The sequence below is a fragment of the Saimiri boliviensis genome, chromosome 1 (genome assembly GCF_048565385.1).
Source record: "Saimiri boliviensis isolate mSaiBol1 chromosome 1, mSaiBol1.pri, whole genome shotgun sequence".
Lineage (NCBI taxonomy): Eukaryota > Metazoa > Chordata > Mammalia > Primates > Cebidae > Saimiri > Saimiri boliviensis.
The window spans coordinates 131,598,328-131,618,724 of NC_133449.1; the positions used below are offsets into that span (position 1 = coordinate 131,598,328).

General features: G+C 38.5%; 1 protein-coding gene across 50 annotated transcripts in view; it reads left to right on the forward strand.

Moving 5' to 3' along the window:
- Positions 1 to 20,084, forward strand: part of MAP4K4 (mitogen-activated protein kinase kinase kinase kinase 4) — a 198,214-nt gene extending 178,130 nt beyond the window's left edge. For 18 of the 50 annotated variants that reach the window (XM_074404436.1, XM_074404473.1, XM_074404503.1 and 15 more), the window contains 10 exons: positions 78 to 198; positions 3,419 to 3,536; positions 3,861 to 4,031; positions 6,742 to 6,885; positions 11,769 to 11,903; positions 14,435 to 14,535; positions 16,049 to 16,198; positions 16,725 to 16,884; positions 17,703 to 17,842; positions 19,759 to 20,084. In XM_074404436.1, coding sequence (XP_074260537.1) covers positions 78 to 198; positions 3,419 to 3,536; positions 3,861 to 4,031; positions 6,742 to 6,885; positions 11,769 to 11,903; positions 14,435 to 14,535; positions 16,049 to 16,198; positions 16,725 to 16,884; positions 17,703 to 17,842; positions 19,759 to 19,842 — 1,324 coding nt within the window. In that variant the 3' untranslated portion in view covers positions 19,843 to 20,084. Of the gene's footprint in view, positions 1 to 77; positions 199 to 1,278; positions 1,471 to 3,418; positions 3,537 to 3,860; positions 4,032 to 6,741; positions 6,886 to 11,768; positions 11,904 to 14,434; positions 14,536 to 16,048; positions 16,223 to 16,724; positions 16,885 to 17,702; positions 17,843 to 19,758 lie in introns of all 50 variants that reach the window. The other 32 variants (XM_074404374.1, XM_074404393.1, XM_039475158.2 and 29 more) reach the window with 3 other exon arrangements.
- The last annotated feature ends 313 nt before the right edge of the window (positions 20,085 to 20,397 follow it).

Below are 20,397 nucleotides of genomic sequence, written 5' to 3' on the forward strand. Positions count from 1 at the left end.
AGGCAAAAAGCCTGAACAGGATCTCCTCGACTCCTTGAAAGATTAAGGCGTTTCACTTCTGGATTTTGTCTCCATAGGTCATCTCTGAATTTGAGCAATGGTGAAACGGAATCTGTGAAAACCATGATTGTCCATGACGATGTAGAAAGTGAGCCGGCCATGACCCCATCCAAGGAGGGCACTCTAATCGTCCGCCAGGTACCCGTGTCTTCTCTGTTGTCAGAGGCTGAGCTTCTCCTGTGGTCATTAACCCACTTGCTCATTCACTCACTCATGCTGTTTCTCCATCATCATCTGTTTTCATGTTAACAAGTCCCAGAGGGTCAAGTGTCGAGTGTTGGGGGCTAGGGAGGCAGGTGTGTACTGCATGCCCAGAAGGTAGCGAGTAGTCTCCACCCCACATCGCTGCTCCTCTGCATGTCTGCGGCAGCCCTCATTCAAGCACCGCGCTGAGTCTCACAGTCTATGTCTGAGTGGGAGAGAAACCACAGGGAGTCCTTAAACAGGCTTGCAGAGTGAGGAAGCAGGTCTGGAGTCTGGCAGAGCAGCCACGATGGCTCTGCAGAGCACGCTTGGCTCTAAGTGTCTGCAGTGCCACAGCGGGAGTGGGTGAGGCAGGCAGGAGGAGCCTCATCACAGGCCCAGAGACTCGGAGAGCAGAAGGGTCGGGAGGTTTCTCTTCTATGTTCCAAAATGTTAGTTTCCTCACTTGTTGAATAATTAAATGTGTGCCACCCAGATATGCTCAGTTTGGATCACTAAGCTTTATAACTGTCTGTTCGTTTCTTAGCTTAGACTTAATTAAAGTGCTACAGTTCTCATTTAAATAGAATAGGGGACCTATTTAGTATTTTGGACTTTGCCTTAAGTGTGTTTCATGCTATGGCAATGCATTCGGATGGAAAGTAGGAAGAACATGGAAAAGACCAGGATTCAGAGAATTCCACAGGTACTTTCTGGAGCTTTACAAAGAAAGACTTAAAAAGAACAAAAACAGATACTGGTTTTGGTAACAGAAGCTAGCACAGCAGATAAACCAGATTAAATACTCACTACTCGAGTCGTGCAGCCACCAGATGAGGTACTTTGAATTCTGTTGGCTCAAGTTAAGCATTTGGTGAGGAAGTGTGAGCAGTCAGGCTAGTTTATTTGGTTTTTCCTTGGTAATTTAACAGAGTTTAAAAGTCACACAGCACCTTAAACAAAGCAGTTATCAGTAGGGCCATAGGCAATTTCAGCAGCGCTTGAGCGAGACAAGTGTGCCTGTTTTTTCTACAGAGTACAGTTGACCAAAAGCGTGCCAGCCATCATGAGAGCAATGGCTTTGCCGGTCGCATTCACCTCTTGCCAGATCTCTTACAGCAAAGCCATTCCTCCTCCACTTCCTCCACCTCCTCCTCCCCATCCTCCAGCCAGCCGACACCCACCATGTCCCCACAGACACCCCAGGACAAGCTCACTGCTAATGAGGTATGTCTCGCACCACAGCTGGCTGCTTTCCTGGGGTTAGACCAGCACTGTCTAGGAGTTAGTTTGCAAAGGAGACCTTTCCAACACCCTCACCCCCTTCCCTTCCCACCCTGCTTTCTCTGTCACCTACCCTTCTCCCCAACCCCAAGTAACATGTTTCAGATCTGCATATAAACCCCTTAACCCTAGATCAGCTCCCCCAAACTTGCCAGTTCACTGTTTACTGTTCTCTAGATAAGTATAGTTGCATGGCTTTCTTTATCTAGTTTATTTTTTAAAAATCTAAATAAAATGATTGCTGTGTCCTCAGACTCATTATGTATTTGGCATGAAATTCTTATATTCATTTGTGGAATCTGCCTTTTTCATTCTTTTTATTCAATAAATCAAATACAGGAAAATTCAGTTCAGCAGGGTTGGCCTTATCTGGACAAACTTGTTATCCTGTACAGGAATCTCTTTCAAATAGAGCTGGATTTTTTTTTCTTTCTTGGGGGGTGGTCGTTGGTTGATTTTGTTTTCACCAAACCTGTTAAGGATTTCGTTCTTTGAAATTTATAAACACTCAGAGGTTTAGAAGCCAAATTATTTTTGGGAAACATAGAAAAAATTAGGATGGTAAGCAAGAAGGACAAAGGTTTGAGCTTGTATTTTAATTCAAAATTTTGTGTGGGAAATCTGTGTGTTCCTTTGAAGGCTTGGCTGTGGTGCTCGGTCTGGGTGTTGACTCAGTCTGGGTGATTCTTTGCTCTTTGAACAGGGTCATACTCCAGGTATAGTGACAAAGCCCACTTGAGCACCTGTATTTAATTAATCAAGTGATTTGATTCCATGGAAGATTTGGTTTAGTGCCTTTGTCTACCAGTTGAGGAAGGTTAGAATCAGAAAAATCCTCTCCTCCTGAGGAGCAGGGGCAAGTGGACTGCTTCCTAGATAGGCTTGGCATTGGCTAGACTGGCCACTGACTCATGGGACAGGGAGGGAAGCTGCCAGGGGACAAATGTTCAGGTGGGAAGCTAGGGGGGAGGGCATGGGCTCTAGGATATGGTGACTCTCAGGTGTCCATGGAGGTGGTCCAATGGTACAGGACAAAAGCACTTGATCAGACATGTTCCTTTTTTCTCCCAAGATTTATATCCCGCCTACACTCACATTCCTCCTTATATTTATATTTTAAACTTTGCTCCATTTCGCTCTAATGTGCAGTATTTTACTATAACCCTTAACTCACTAAACCAGCAGATTTATTTTTGTTTGTTTTGTTTTTAATTGTCATTACATTTCCACTTAACAATTTGTTTCACTTTCTTTGTGTTTTTTTGTCTTAAGTTACATTATTAACCAAAACACTAGTGCTCCTAAAAGATCAAAAGGATATGCCTTATTTTGTCATTTGCAGCTTTCACTAATGAACCCCATTTGGTACGGGTTTAATGGTGATGCATCTAAAACAATAGTAGCCAAAGCTTCTGTAGCTTTCTGGCAAGAGGCTCAATTCAAAAATAAATAGAATTATTAAGAATTGCCAACATTCCAACATATATTATTTGGACTCTTCTGGGTAGAATACATTCAGAAATTGGTGAATTGAGATCAAGACATTTCAGACCTCCTTTAGGAGTTTTCATTATGAATATTTACTTATTTTTTTTTAAAGCTAGGCACACGAAGTATAGATTTCGTTGGTCGCTTGCAGCACCGCTTTGTAGACGAGCAATGTCTCTGGTAGAGATATGGCTCCTGCGGTGGTTCCAGGTGAAGCAGCCTGCTCTGAGGGGTGCTTTACCATGTGGAAGCTCCCTGCAGAGTGTTTTTTAGGGAATGATGCAAGAGAAATAGGGCAAAGTATTGGGAAATAGTGTAATATAGAAGTAAATTGTAATGTATATTTTTAATGTTCATTTTTAAAATGCCTGTTATATTAATAACATTGAAATTTACATTGCAGACTCAGTCCGCTAGTAGCACACTCCAGAAACACAAATCTTCCTCCTCCTTTACACCTTTTATAGACCCCAGATTACTACAGATTTCTCCATCTAGTGGAACAACAGTGACTTCTGTGGGTAAGTAGAGTAGCCACAAGAAAGCAGCTGACAAATGGGACTTTTATCTTTGAGGTGCTCTTTAGGGTGACTTAGGTGTAGCTGATGGTTATTCCCAGACACAGACCTTGGGTGCAGAAACTTCCCATCCCAGTTGCATTGCTTTATTTGTAGTGAGCTGCAGAGTCCATTTCCTTTTTTCATACACGTTACTTACAAATATCTTCTCCTTGACAAAGTGTTGGTTATAGCACATGAATATTTATTTGAAGTATATTGGGGGAGGGAGACAGGCATAGCGTGTGTGTGTGTACAGAAAATAATTTCAAATGTATTGTGTTTCAGTGGGATTTTCCTGTGATGGAATGAGACCAGAAGCCATAAGGCAAGATCCTACCCGGAAAGGCTCAGTGGTCAATGTGAATCCCACCAACACTAGGCCACAGAGTGACACCCCGGAGATTCGTAAATACAAGAAGAGGTTTAACTCTGAGATTCTGTGTGCTGCCTTATGGGGTAGGTGTCTAGCCACTACTCCAGCACTTCGATTTTTACTCTGAGTGGTGGCTGGTCTTTTAGAGAAGTACTTCTTTGAATAGTTTGCAGATAGACAGGATGGAAGACTTCTATGATACCCATTTGCTATGATATGCAGAGTGGCATATTAGCAGACTGGTGTGGTACATGTATACACTGGCACTCATTTTAGCTGTCAGATATTGGAATGATTAATCTCCATTTTATTTTTATTGAACAAATTTTTAGTAGTTTGTTACCAGGATATATTTTGTAGTGGTAAAGTCTGGGTTTTTAGTGTAACCATCAGCCAAATAGTGCACGTTGTAGTCAGTAGTGTACATTGTACCTGGAACCCTGATGTTGACTGTTTTCACTATAAAATTCAATCATATCTAGCAGTGGAAATGTGGAAAAAGTATATTTATAAATACTTACTTCAACATGCAACCTAATATTTTTCATTTTTCATGCTCATAATTTCCAAGCACTTCACAGTGACTAGGTATATTCTTTTGACTATTGGCATTCAGTACTTTATAAAGTTATACAACTTGGATGCATCATGGAGAAGTAGAAGATAGAGTGTAATTGCCACAATACCTGTAGCTTTTGTGTGTTTGAAAAGAGTCTTCAGCTTTATCTTGTTACTCCCTTATTCTTTCTCACTGTAAAGTCTTGAGGTTGATGTTTATATGTTTATTTTTATAATGCAATAGGATTTCTTCACAAGGCTTATATTTTGTGTCGTTATTACCAGATTCTTGACATAGTATTTTTTAAAAATCTACTTGATACTGAAGATTGACCAGGAGAGTACCAAAATTTTGTATAAAATAGAACATTTGGAATGGCATCTGTCTGGCATCGGTTCTATCAGTAAATATGTGTTTTTTCTGCCAATAACTTCTAAGCTGTTTAGATCAACTTACCTAGGTATATGCAAGGAAAACACTAAGCATAATATTCAGATAAATTCTACCTTATCAGGCATATAGGCAGAACAGAAAGACTAACCTCAAAAATAAAATTATATGAAAATGAATCACATATTACATATTTATTTTTCTTATACTGATAATCTTTTTAAGTTGCACGGCATTTTTTTTTTCTCTAAGCATTAAGTCACTACTCTCACAAGCACTGCTTGGGTAGATACTTCCCTCCAAATGTTGGGATAATCCCAACTTGGTCAACTCGATAAGGACCAGGTACGAGCTGAGAGACGGCTCTAGGAGGGTCGTTCTTTGATGCTGTCACAGTTACTCATTTCAAATTCTCTGGAAATAGGGTGTGGGCCTACGTGTATGACCATGATATTCTTCGCCATCACTCCCTCTACACATAGTTTATTCTTTGTCTTGGTGAGTTTATGACTGAGGAAATCAGTGCAAACATGTAATGTGCCCAGTTCCCTAGGAATGTAAGGTCATCTGTGCTGCATGTTACAAAGGTGATTCTGACACTGAAGATTCTAAAGAACAAGAGCATTTGGGCAAATACATGAATGATCAAGAGGGAAAAGTACTTAGGCCCAAGGGCAGGTAGTCTTAGATGCCAGTACACGGCTTTCAGAATAATTTCTACATGGAATGTGTCGTTTTTGAAGATATGTCATGACTTGAGTATTTTAGCAAGGTTAGGATTGATTGGATATGCGTCATGAGAAAGTGGAGAGAAGCTGCTTTAATAACCCTAATTGAAGTCTCTATCCATCACTTACAAGGTTGCCAAAGCCTGAGCAATTGTGAGAGCAGAGGAAAGGGAAAGGAGGGACAGAGAAGAGGTTTTATCTGGCTCTAGTGGCCAGTTTAGCTAGTTTTGCAGAGCAACTTGGGAGCTATTGATAGAAATGGCAGAAGTCATGGGGATAGTTTCGGTAGAGATCTGCAGTGGGTGGAAAGCAGGAGGCAAAGTAGCAGTGTGGAGTTAGGAGTTACTGGTTCTGAGGCATGCTCACACACAGGCAGCTGTGTGTCACCAGATAGCAGTGGAAATGTCTCCACTGAAGAAGCAGAGGGCAGGTGTGGAAACAAGGAAGGAGATATCATGTCACATCAGAAGAGTGTGGAGACCGTGACAGTACAAGGCTAGAGAGCTAGGTTGGGTCACATGGGGAGGTCACAATATTTTGATAGTCCTAAGAAATGGAGGAACAAGAGAACTAAGTACAGTTGTTTCTTGATGGTGGAAAGTGATCTTTAAGAAAAGCTTAAACATGAGTGATGGACGCCAAATCATAAGCTGTTAAGAATTTGAGGGCCGTATATGGCCCATTCCAGAGATTTGCCAGTGAAAGATAAGGAAGCACAAAAAGACCATGGTATCAGATGAAGGTCTGTTCAAATGTGTGATGTGGCTAATTAGATGTAGAATTGTAAAGACAGGAAATAGTCAGCATATAACATTCTCTAGGAACTGAGGAAGAACTGGAAACTAATGGATTATTAAGGAAATAAATGGGATGAGGCTTTCTTGGTCTTTCCCGTATCCTTTCTTATGTTTTAGTATGTCAGCATCACTGCTACATGGTGATGTGTTGCAGGATTGGTTACTTTGACTGTTTAACCTCTGAGTGTTGTAAACATTTCTTCTTCTGGGTGAATTAGGAAACTGCACTTTTTCCCAAATAGATATTATCCTTTCTATACATCCTGAGTAGTTTCCAAGCACAGCATAAAATTGAGGCCTTTCTCTGTCCCTGAAACAGGAGTGAATTTGCTAGTGGGTACAGAGAGTGGCCTGATGCTGCTGGACAGAAGTGGCCAAGGGAAGGTCTATCCTCTGATCAACCGAAGACGATTTCAACAAATGGATGTACTTGAGGGCTTGAATGTCTTGGTGACAATATCTGGTGAGTGAGTGTTTTGTAAAGCAGAATATGTGACACTGTCTTAATAGTATTGTAGCTTTACACATTAATCTTCATTAGCTCATTCTCCGATATACTGGCTAAATAAGATACAGCTGCATTGCGACTTGATAATGTGAGCTGAAGATGTATTCAGATGTGACTCACACATGCACATTTGATCTGTGGCTCCTCCAAAAGCCGTCTTGAGAAGCGTATGAATGTGTGCTTCCTCACTGGCATCTCTCACTGGCCCTCTCTACCCTGTTGCTTGTTAGATTTCATTTGCCTTATCCAATATATAGGGCTGTGTCTACTCCTTCCCAATAGACCTTTACATGCCAAAGGAAGTATTCTTTGCCATGATTGTAAAAGTATTGTATTATTGTCTTTATGTCAATTAACACAATTATGTCTCTTTAAGAAGAGCATTTTTCTTCGTATAAATTTTACAATATAAACTACTACAGGTAAACAACTAGGAGAAATAAAAATTAAAATCATCCAGAGATCATATCTTTTAACTTGTATAAACTTTTAACTTTCACTCTTTTAAGAATACACCACACTCACTACATACTTAAGGGAAAAGAATCTACATACAAATGGTTATACACTATTTCAAACATACAGGAGATAATAGTGAGGAATAATGACATTCACGTACTGACTAGCTGGTTTGAACAGTTGTCACAGTACACTGTTACATGTACAGTCAGCATCCCTGTCCCTCCCCCATCTACCTGTCTATGGCAAACTCTGTCCTAAAGTTGGGGTGTGTCCCATCCAGGCCTGATTGTCCAAAGCACGTAGTAGTCTGCTTTCTCCATGCCATTGAACATCCTTCCATGGCCTCCATTTTATATGGCTAGAGGATGTTTCCTTGTGTAGATCTATTAAAATGTATTTATTTATCTTTTGTTGTTGCCCTGTAGGTATATTCCTTTTTTTTTCTCCTCTCATGTAAACATTTTTCACAGATATCCTTGTAGCTTACTTAACTTTTAGGTACATATCATGTTGCATTGATCATAATTTCCTAATAATTTGTGTTAATGCTTGGTCAAATGGTATGCAAAATTACAAGACTATAAATGGGTCTTAAATATCACCACTTATGGTCGCTTATAATACAATAATCATTTACAACACCACCAGTGATTTTGATTTAATTATGTGCTTGTTAGTACAAGCTTGTTATGTAACATATTTGCTTGCAGTTATTTTACTTCTCATATATGCTTTTGATTGTTTCTTGAAATTCAAAAATTTCATTATTTATACTTAAATGAGGAAACAGCCACTTAAAACTAGAGTGCTGATGGATGGTAGGTTTTTAAGTTGGAGAGAACAAATCTACATTTAGTGATCCATTGAAACAAGACAATTCATGGGATCAATAATCAACTGAGACCAGGTGCGGTGGCATATCCCTGTAATCTCAGCAATCTGAGAGGTCAAGGCAGGAGGATTGCTTTTACTTGGGATGTTGAGGCTGCAGTGAGCTGTGATAGCACCACTGCACTCCAGCCTGGGTAAAAGAGGAAGACCCTGTCTCCAGTCAGTCAATCAGTCAATCAATAAAACAAGCTGATACCAGTAATCATTTTTTGGTCTACTTTTCTGTATTTTTTTCTTCCTTATTAGCTTTTAATGGTTTCCACAATCATAAAGGTAGCACGTGTCAATTGTAGGAAGATTCAAAAAATAGAGAAAACTTAGGAAGAATGAAACAAAATGTCACCCCCATCTCAGAGATAGTTCTTGTTAATGTTTTATATTTCCCTCTCCTATTTTCTGTAAATATATCTCCCAAGATGGAAGCAAAACGTTAAATATAAAACGATGTTGTCTTTTTCTTCTCTTAACATGTATTGAATATTTTCCCGTAAACAGTTCCTCAAAAGTTAAAAAGGTTATACTGAAGTATGACATACATAGAAAGTACAGCTAAACATACAGCTCAATGAACTGTCACACATAGAATCTATCCAGATAGCCCCGTCCTGGTGAAGACACAGAACATTGCCAGCACCCCAAAACTGCCCTGTGAAGCTACCCAGGGACTGCCCACAGAAGCAAGCACTGTTCAGACTGAACATGCTAGCTTGATTTTTGCCTTCATTGAACTGATTTTATATAGTGGTAAACAGTGTGTGTTCCGGTGATGGCTGCTGATTTTTTTTTTTTTTTCAGTAGACTTTTTCTAAACTTCTTTTCAGTATTATGCAGTTTAGCCATTCTGAAGGGGTGTAAGAATTAATAAGTGTATCTTATTTTAATTTGCAATTTCTTAGATGTACGATACATCTTTTCCTTTGTCATCTGTGTATCTTCTGGTGAGTTTGATCTTTAATCCATTTTGTAATTGGATTGTTTTCTTATTGTTGAGTTCCTCGTGTATTTTGGATCTAAGTCTTTTATCAGTTATGTGTTTTGCAGACATTTTCTGTCAGTTTCTGTTCATGCTGTGGAATGATGTCTTTTGCAGAAGAGAAGTGTTTAATTTTAGTGAACTCCAACTTACTAGTTTTTTCTTTCATGAATTGTGCTTCTGGTATTATGTCTAAAAAGGCATTGCCAAATCCAAAGTGACTTAGATTTTCTTCTGTTATCTTCTAGAATCTGCTTTATAGCTTTCTGTTTCACATTTAGGTTCATGATCCATTTTGAATTGATTTTTGTGAAAGTTTCAAAGTTTGTGTAGATTTATTTTCTTTCGCATGTGGATATCTAGTTCTTGCAGCAGCATTCATTAAAAAACTAGCCTTTTTCCGTTGAACTGCTTGTGCTCCTTTGTCAGAGATTACTACTACATTTGTATAGTTCCATTTCTGGGCTCTATTATTTTCCTTTTATCTGTCTCTTCTTGTGCTAATTACTGTCTTGATTACTGTAGATTTATAGTAATCTTGACGTCAGGGACTGTCAGCTTTTCAACTTTGTTCTTTTTGAATATTGTGTTGACTGTGTTGGTGGGTCTTTTGCCTCTAGAGTCAGCTTATTGATACGTACAAAATAACTTGGGATTTTGGTTAGAATTGCGTTGACTCTGTGGATCAAGTTGGGAAGAACTGATATCTTGACAGTATTGAATCTTCTATCCATTAACATGGAAGTATCTCTGCATTTATTTAGTTCTTCTTTGATTTCATCAGAATTTGTAGTTTTCCTTAAATAAAACTAGCAAAGAGCTAATTTTATTAGATTTATTATACCCATTTTACTTTGTTAAGTATTAGTGTAAGTATTCTTAATTTCAGATTCTAATTATTTGTTGCTGGTATACAGGAAATACAGGAAAGTGACCAACTTTTTTATTTTATTAGGCTTGTGTTCTGCAACCTTGCCATAATCCTTGCTATAATTTTTTATTAGTTCCAGCAGGATTTTTGGCTAGTTAGTTGGTTTTGGGGTTTTTTGGTTTATTCTTCAGGATTTTCTACCTAGACGTCATGTCTTCTGTGAAGAAAGACAGTTTTATTTCTTCCTTCCCAGTCCTTGGACTTTTTACTTCCCGTTTTTGTCAATTGCGTTAGCTAGGACACCCAATATAATATTTACTAGGAGTTATGAGAAGGGAAATCCTTCTCTTGTTCTCTATCTTAGGAGGAAAGCATCTAGTTTCTTGCCATTATGTATAATGTTAGTTGTAAGGTTTTATGGTGATTTTGCTTATCAAATTGAGGGAGATCCCCCTCTATTCCTGTTTTCCTGAAAGTTTTTATCATAAGTTTTGGGTTTTGTCAAATGTTTTTCTGCATCTGTTGATATGATCATGTGATTTTTCTTCTTTAGCTTGTTGATGTGGGTGTGTGGCTGCCTTTGCCCACCATCATTTTTTTTGTTATTCTTGCTTGTAGCTGTAGTTTCTCTTTGTTCCTTCAGATAACTACACCGTAATACATTTGCTCATTTTACTATCCATTCAGACATTAATGTTTCCTGTTTGGTTCTATTAGGAACCATACTGCTATGAACATTCCTGTTCATGTACTAGGGGGCATACATATACATTTATATTAGGAGAGAGATTACTGGATCATATGTAAGATATGCTCATTTCCTACTTAAATAGATAATGCCAAACTTTTAAAAACGATTTTAACAGTTTACAGCACTGGTTTCCGAAGTTTCTAGTTGCTTCACACCTTACCTACCTTTGATATTATCAGTCTTTTAAATTCCAGACATTCTGATAGGTGTACGAAATCATCTAATTGTTTTAGCACACGTTATTACTGTTGAGAACAAGCACCTTTTTGTGTATATGTGAGATCACTTCTTTTGTGAAGTTCAGTTTTAGTGGCATGTCCAGTTTTTCTACTGGCTTATCTCATGTTCTATTTGATTTATAGGAGTTCTTTACATATTCTGGTTATGACTCCTTTTCAGCTGTTTCTGTGATACACATCTCCAACTGTGACTTCCCTTTCACTAGATTTAAGTGCTGGCATTAAGTGGTTGATTTAACTCTTCTGTGTTCATCTGTGAAATGGGAGATAGTAAGTGCTCTAAAGGATTTTGAGAATCAGGTGGGATAATACATGAGAAAGCACATTATAAGTTCTGTTGGTTGTCCTGTTATGCAGGTGTTTGTGTTACTTTGTGGTTTATTGATACTGTCCATCTACCTAAGTTTGAGTTTATTATTCTTTAAAAACTTCCCCTCTAGCTCAGCCTACACCCATTGATAATTTTGTAGGATTTTCAAAAGTCCATCTGAGCAACTTGAATTGAGTTTATAGTAAAACTTTGATACAAAGGGGCTTTCTTGGAAGAAATGATATTTACTCTTCGTAGAAATTTCTTTTGGTTACTGTTATTATTAATGATGAGACCTGCTTCTGAATAGGCATGTAAAATATTTATATTTATTTTGCTAGGCAAAAAGGATAAGTTACGTGTCTACTATTTGTCCTGGTTGAGAAATAAAATACTTCATAACGATCCAGAGGTTGAGAAGAAGCAGGGATGGACAACCGTAGGAGATTTGGAAGGATGTGTACATTATAAAGTTGGTAAGTTCTAGAAGCATCATGTTTTGTTTTTCCAGAGTTTAGAGTTCAGTTTGAATTTTAAAGTTTAAATTTTCACAGGTTTTTTTTTGCAGTTTGTAATAATAAACTTGTTTCTGAAACATGTGGCTCATTTCTGGTATTCTGTTTCCAAGGCATGTTCTAATCTCGAAGTCTCATTTAGACATTGCCTTACTCCCTCTCTGCACCTATATGCATAACAGAGTTTGTCCTTGTGACTCATTCTGTTCTCAGTCTCCCCCATGCTGTTCATCTTGTGAGTCTTTTCACTCCTCTTTGACAGTCCACATTCTTCCCCTCTGTAAGATGTGGTTCACATTGACCTCTTGAAGGATATCTTGCCAGTGGAAGCCAGCTGACTTGAGTCCTTTTTTACATGCCAGGCTTATTTTCCACTTAGAGGGCTGAAGGTCCTTGGCAGGCACTGATAAGAGTATTTGAGAGTTTGACTCAAGGGCTTACAGCCTGCCATTTTGAATTAAGTGCCTGTGTAGAGCTACTGTGCTCCTCACTAGTAAGTAGCCCAGCTGGCCAGTCAGTATTTTATGGCAATAGTATTATTTCTTTCTCCTTGGCATGAAGCAATGATTCCTATGAGGTAAATCTCACAGGAACAAAACCAAAACTTTTTGTTGTTGTTGTTAGACGGAGTTTTGCTCTTGTTTCCCAGGCTGGAGTGCAACGGCACGATTTCAGCTCCCTGCAACCTCCACTGAGTTCAAGTGATTCTCCCACCTCAGCCTCCCAAGTAGTTGGGTTTACAGGTGCTTGCCACTACCCCCAGCTAATCAAAACAATGTGTGTGTGTGTGTGTGTGTGTGTGAGAAAATCAAAATACTGGGACTAGTGTTATACATACAGGGGAAATAATGGACCTTAGTCAAATTAAAGTTCTATAGGAAAGATGTTAATATTCTTACAGAATTTAAAACAGGAAGTTGGTCTATATATCTAAAACGGATTAATGTTATGGACCTATTGAATGTTTGTTTCTGTTTGCATGTTTTCTTTTTTCTATGTTTATGAAAATATATACATCATCAGTTCCTCTGTTCCCAGGGATGTTGTCATGCTTGGCATTGTCTTGTTTGTGTAGTCTGTCTGCACCCCTCAGCTCATTGGTTTATGATGATTGTGGGAGCTGACTCAGTATCTGGAATTATTCTAGTGATATGGGAAAGTAGAACTATCTGCTTAGCATAGACTTTGGGATTAGGATTTTCTGTATTGTGTTTATGTGAAGTATTTTTATTTGCTGAGGCATAACTAAAATCATTTAAGGATAAATATAATGAAACAGCTCATAACAGATGAAATATACATGAATAGATTATCCTACAGGGGGAGCAAGAGGCAGATGTGTTGAGAGTCTGTTGGGCTTTTCTCCAGAATAAAACAGTAATCTTTCAAGCCTGTCACTCTTACAAAATGAATCACAAGTATTTTCAGGAGATAAGTTTGGGTGATATCATTCACTCATTGTCATTATGGTTGCCACCAAGAACAGGAAGCTATTTAAATGTATATTTAAATGAATAAAAATTAAGTAAACCTTAAAATGTAGTTTTTCAGTGGCACCAGTACATTCTAAGTGTTCAATAGTGTGCGTGTAGCAGTTATTGTATCAGCAGTACAGATACAGAGAATTTCCATCATTGCAAAAGTCTATGAAACAGTACTTGTTTTGTCAAACTCTTATAAACCTTTGTGTCTTAATGTTCATTTATTGATTTCTTTAAACAGTGGTAACATATAGAGTTTAACAAGGAGGACTAGTTAACAGGTTCTCTCTCATACACAAAGAAGGAGTCAAGCAGTGGTGTGATGTTAGCTTATAGCCAAATCATGGATCTGCATCAGGCTAGGAAGTCACCTGTAGCCAGGGACCCCTGGGAGTACCTGTTTTGGCAGAGTTGCCTGGCAGTTAGGGCCCCAGAGAAGCTATGGGAAGGACGCACTTGTACTAATTCTGTAGGTCAGGAAGTGGTCTTAGTGATACTTGGACTTGTGCACAATACTTCTGTTGGTAGAATTCAAGACTTAACGAATATTTTAGTATAAGCTCTTTTTCTTCCTTAGTCTGTATGAGCCCCATGCAGGACTAGGGAAAGTTATAAGGAGTACTTCAGTCTCTCTCTGTGTTTCAGGAGTCTCTTGGTTGATTAATCATGTTGCTATTTATTTGAAGTAATACTGAGCCCTCGAACACTTCAGGGTGGTATACCTGGCAATGTCCTTGATTATAAAATATATTGGAATTATTATTATAAGAAGGTTAGGATCATTAGCAAAAGTACTCATTGATGGTCAGAAAAGATGGGAATGGCATGGATTGTACATTAACAACTTGGTAACTGTGAAGTGTGATCTCTCTCTGAATTTTTTCCCTGCTTGTTTGGATGAATGAATAGAAGGCATATTTATAAAGTTTGCAGAAGACAATTAAAACGATTTAGAGGGTTATGCTGATACTGACCTGTGCTTCTCTTGCTTTTTTATTTTCTGTTTTTCAGTAAAATATGAAAGAATCAAATTTCTGGTGATTGCTTTAAAGAGTTCTGTGGAAGTCTATGCGTGGGCACCAAAGCCATATCACAAATTTATGGCCTTTAAGGTAACAACATCAAGTACATTTAAAAGGAGCATTGGCCATGCAAGCTGCAACCAGGAGTCAGGGAATACATTTAAAAAGTCTGAACTGTTAAAACTGCTAATATAAAAGCTATATGCTAATGTAGCATATAACTTTATCACAAGAAACCATTTCTAATGTAATGTAATAAGCTTAGTTAATCTGCTTTCTAAGCCCACAGAATAAGAAGGAGAGAAAGATAAATATTGGGTAGATGCTTTAATCATTGTGGCAATATGGTAAAGGAGGAAAAGAGAACACCACTTCCACCCTCCAGTTAAAAAGCTGACCTTCACCTAAGTCATGGATTTGAATAAAGATTTAGATGTGTTTTTGATAACAAAACCATGTCTAACAGCAGGCAGTTTTAAGGTATATCTGTTCATAAAATATTAAAAATTAAATTACAGAAATTCTAATGACGAATGTATTATATATTAAGTGAAAAAAACAAGTTAAACTGTTTAATAATATTTCATTTTTGCTTAAATATAAAAACTCAGATATAACTATAATTAAGATGTTTTTGCCATTTTGCATATATAAAGTTTTAGGAAAGTAAGTACTTAGTCTTAAAACTAGGATTATTTTCATTTGTGAGTTCACACAAATACTCATGCAATTGTGATTATAAATATACCTCACATTTGCCTGGTGATTGGCTTTTTAGAATAGTTTTGATATATTTTGATATATTTTATTGAAGAGGTAAGTTTTATTTATTTGGAGGATTCATATTTTTGGATTGCTTATTGCTTGATTTCCCAGTGAGGCAGGATAAATGGAGTTACAATATTTGTTTAAAAAATAAATCCAAGTGTTACTGAATAAAGATAATTGATTATACGGTTATATTATCTTCTGAGATCTGGCCTTGATATTCTTCATATACCAAGTACTGTACTAGTTGGTTTTATAACTATTACCTTATTTAAAGCTGCTCTGTTTAAATGTCCTACCCTCGTGAACTGTGGGTAGTGATGTCAGTGAAAAATGGAGACCACCAGCACAGTCCAGGCTGTTGTAGCATACACAGCCTTTTCACCATTTTGATTTAGTCAGAAAGTTAGAAATCTTTATAGTTCAAATAGCGACTAATGTAATAATAATGATAAAATTTTCAGTGTGTGATTCCTGCAACTCTGCCTCTCGCTCTGCTGTGCATTTGAATAGTTGAGTACTATGCTCAGGAAAGTCCTCACTATTTTACTTTGCATGCTTTTCTGATCAAGACAACCAACACAGTAAGTGACAGAGCAGAAATCTTGGTCTGGATAGGCAGCTTTGAAACATAACTTCTGGAAGTGTCTTTCAGATGCTAATTAACAGGCAAAACCATAATAAAGACTAATTTTGTAGAGTATTTTTGCCTCGTGGTTGTTGCCAGTGTGGCTCAGTAATTGAATAACTGAGTATGTTGGGTCTTCTCTAGTTTGATCTGTTAGAAATAAGCTCTCCTTCATCTTCCCACCTCTCTCTTGTGACTTCTTTGCAGTCATTTGGAGAATTGGTACATAAGCCATTACTGGTGGATCTCACTGTTGAGGAAGGCCAGAGGTTGAAAGTGATCTATGGATCCTGTGCTGGATTCCATGCTGTTGATGTGGATTCAGGATCAGTCTATGACATTTATCTACCAACACACGTAAGAAAGAACCCACACTCTATGGTTGGTTGACTGGCTTCATTTTGTTTTGACTTTTTTCTTTGCTCTGCTTAGTGAACTAACATAAGCAGGGATTCTTCATTTCCCCTTGGTGTGGGGGTGAGTATTTAAATGATGTGCAATTTTCAGTAGCTCCATTCTCTTAGACAAGTGGAAATCCACCTTCCTGGCTTTGTGGAGCCCTTGTGAAAACCTCTTAGGCCTTGCTTTGACTAACATGGGATGGATTTGGGGCAGTTGCTGGCAGGTGAGAACATCCTGGGGTTGTGGTTCTCAGTTGGAGCTCAGCATCCAAATTTGTTTCATGAGCCTGAGAAAATGTGAGTCAGTCGAGTATATTACTTGGAAAAGGCAGACTTGAGGATATATATTGCACAAGTATTCTAAAATGTATTTATCACCCGGGATATGGTACCAGTGCTTCACCAAGAGTCTTACTGAGCACTTTCACAGGGCTGAAAATAACCACAGACATTCTTCTCTGTACTTTGTTCCTCTTCTCTAGATCCAGTGTAGCATCAAACCCCATGCAATCATCATCCTCCCCAACACAGATGGGATGGAGCTTCTGGTGTGCTATGAAGATGAGGGGGTTTATGTAAACACGTATGGAAGGATCACCAAGGATGTAGTTCTACAGTGGGGAGAGATGCCCACGTCAGTAGGTATGGAGAACTTGGGGAAAGGCAGCAGTTGTGAAAGCAGAGCCTTGTCTGAGACTGCATATATTTATCATGCTGATTTTGTATGTCCTTCAGACCTTTTGGCCACCATTGAACAGAGTGGTAGGCAGTAGATGGTGGAAAGTTAGATTGTAGGCCATGGAAATAGTCATAGGTCTATTATAGAACATAATCCAAGTAATTGTTTTATATTTTAAAAACCCTATTATCATAATCTCTCAATCCTTAAAATACCCAGAGAAAAATCGGACTTGTTTTTGTTGACCACATTGTAAAGGGAAACAGAATTGGTAAAGAATTTGTAAAGGAAGACAGAGAGAAAGGGAAGTTACTTGCTCTTGAGAATCGTAGAGCCATAACTACAAACAGCCTTGTGCATAATTTTCTAGTTTGCATTCAATAATAAAGACTGATATTTGACATTTTCATGTATTTTTATTCCATAACTATTTTGAATTTTTTGTAATTAAGCCACTGTCTCTTCCCTGCCTTCTCTCATGACTGGAATGATAAAAATATGTGCACTAAACTCTAAACTTGGCGAGTCATTTCTCAAAATGAGCATGAAAGGCCTAAGGAAAATGAAATAGATCAACCATTGATGCAAATAACTACTTCACAGGATAGACAAGGTGGTTACAAAGGCGAAGTTCCTTGAAAACAAATGAAATGCTAGGCATTTGCATTTTAAATTTTAAAAAGATATAAAAGTATAAAAATATATTTTTATCACATAAGCAGCATCTTTTCAGGACTGTTTCCTTATCTTTAATGGTTTGCAATTTTTTCCTCCCCCAAAGCATATATTCGATCCAACCAGACAATGGGCTGGGGAGAGAAGGCCATAGAGATCCGATCTGTGGAAACTGGTCACTTGGATGGTGTGTTCATGCACAAAAGGGCTCAGAGACTAAAATTCTTGTGTGAACGCAATGACAAGGTAATGGTTTCCTTATGGATTCTTTTTAGTTATTCTATCTATCTTTTAGTAATGACTTATTTTCCATGGAGTTTGATGATTAATTTCTTTGGAGTTTTGATAGGTTCTGAAATAATAAGGAACGTTTTAAATACTGCTTTTTAGTCATGTTCATGAGGATTGGGGCATAGTTTGTTTTTTACTATGAGGGGATAGAGATATTTTTCTCTATAGAAGTTAACATGTTTGTGTGTGTGTGTGTGTGTGTGTGTGTATGTGTGTGTATGTATAAAACCCTATTAGGTGACCTGTCTAGGATATAATTAGTTTAGAGATAGGGAAGATAAAAGCTGCCAGTTTTGTTGGCTGGAATCCTTTTGTGAGTGGAAGGAATCACCCATGTGATTTGGGTAAATAGAAAGATTCCTCTCACCTAATGTGTGTCAAAAAGATTTCCCTTGTTAGTCTGTGAGCAGTGAAATTGCTTTCTAGGTTTGCATGTCAGAAGTGTTTCACAGTAAAAATCATCTTATGCAGACATACCATACCTCCTGCAGGTGAGATCCCATGGCATCACACCCCCTTTGCTTTTCAAAACTGGCCATACCCTTCCAGGGACAACTCCTAGGGCGACTTCCTCCCAAGAAGTCCCTTTCAAACCAGTTTTGGAGTGGAGCAGATAGATGGCCAGGGGCATTGACCCATCCCTATTTGCCAAGGGAGAAGGCCTCGAGGGTGGAACTGAGTTTTACCAAGCCTACCCTTTACAAAGGCATGTCTGACTACCTGAGGCAAGACACCACAGCCTTAGAAACTTGGCTCTGAAGAATGTTTCCGCCTTTTGCCTCACATTGACATACTAGCAGTCAGCCAGTAGGTTGAGTTCTCAGATTTAAAAATTCACTAATTTAATGTGAGAAAGAAGAAGCTATACATCTGTCCTTGTCAGCTGCCCAACACATCCTAAACACAAAGTTGCTTCACCCCTACCCACTGTCTTCTGCACCCCTACCCACCGTCTTCTGCAACCCTACAACTCAGTTTCAAGTGGAGTTTTGCTTACAGAATATCTCCCAAATCTGTGACCTTGAAAATCTCTACAACCTCAGATGGGATTTTGTCAGTTTGTTGGCTTATATTTTCCTAAGTATGTTTACTGTAGCTGTAACTATAGCATTCTTTGTTTCAGGCATTTTAATATTTTTATCATGCATGTCATGTCCTTTAACATTTATTAATAAAATACACAAAATTTTATGGATTATATAATTAATATATTTTTTGTTGATTTAAAAAAAAATTAGGTTGTTAAGGAGTCTTTCCTTTTGCTCATTGTGTTTTTTAAGGACATTTATTTTTTAGAAGGTGTTAACAGTGGAAGTGGAAAGAAATAACTCTCTTCAGAAACATCCATTTTTTTTTTTTACTTTTGTGTTCTCACAATATGCCAACGTGTAAGGAATTAGTAGTAACAAGCCTGAGTTATAATAAAAATTGGCTGCAGATGGTCACTCCTGCAATTATAAATTGATACTGTCCTAGTTTTTTGTGGGGGGAGGGGTTGGGGGAGACAGAGTCTCACTCTGTTGCCTAGGCTGGAGTACAGTGGTGCAAACTTGGCTCACTGCATACTCCACCTCCTGGATTCAAAGTGATTCTCATGCCTCAGCCTCCTGAATTGCTGGGATTACAAGTGTGTGCCACCATACACACTGTTTTTATGTTGGCCAGGCTGGTCTAGTACTCCTGGCCTCTCAAAGTGCTGGGATTACAGGCGTAAGCCACTGCGTCTGGCCTCAGAGTTTCTTTTGAAAAGGCTCTTTGGGGTCTAAGCTCCATGTACTTGCCAGTATTGAGGATGATGGTGGCTAAGATTTCCTGGCTGGAAGTGCTATATGACCATGCTAATTATGGCCTCTCTTTTCTTGCTTTTGCAGGTGTTCTTTGCCTCTGTTCGGTCTGGTGGCAGCAGTCAGGTTTATTTCATGACCTTAGGCAGGACTTCTCTTCTGAGCTGGTAGAAGTAGTGTGATCCAGGGATTACTGGCCTCCAGAGTCTTCAAGATCCTGAGAACTTGGAATTCCTTGCAACTGGAGCTCGGAGCTGCACCGAGGGCAACCAGGACAGCTGTGTGTGCAGACCTCATGTGTTGGGTTCTCTCCCCTCCTTCCTATTCCTCTTTTACCAGTTTATCCCTTCTTTTTTTTTCCTTACTCCAAAATAAATCAAGGCTGCAATGCAGCTGGTGCTGTTCAGATTCTACCATCAGGTGCTATGTTTGGGATTGAGCATCATACTGGAAAGCAAACACCTTTCCTCCAGCTCCAGAATTCCTTGTCTCTGAATGACTCTGTCTTGTGGGTGTCTGACGGTCGACGATGATCATGCCATTTGTTTTATTGGCAGTGGGCACAAGGAGGTGAGAAGTGATGGTAAAAGGAGCAGAGTGCTGAAGCAGAGAGCAGATTTAATATAGTAACATTAACAGTGTATTTAATTGACATTTCTTTTTTTGTAATGTGACAATATGTGGACAAAGAAGAAGATGGAGGTTTAAGAAGTTAATATTTATAAA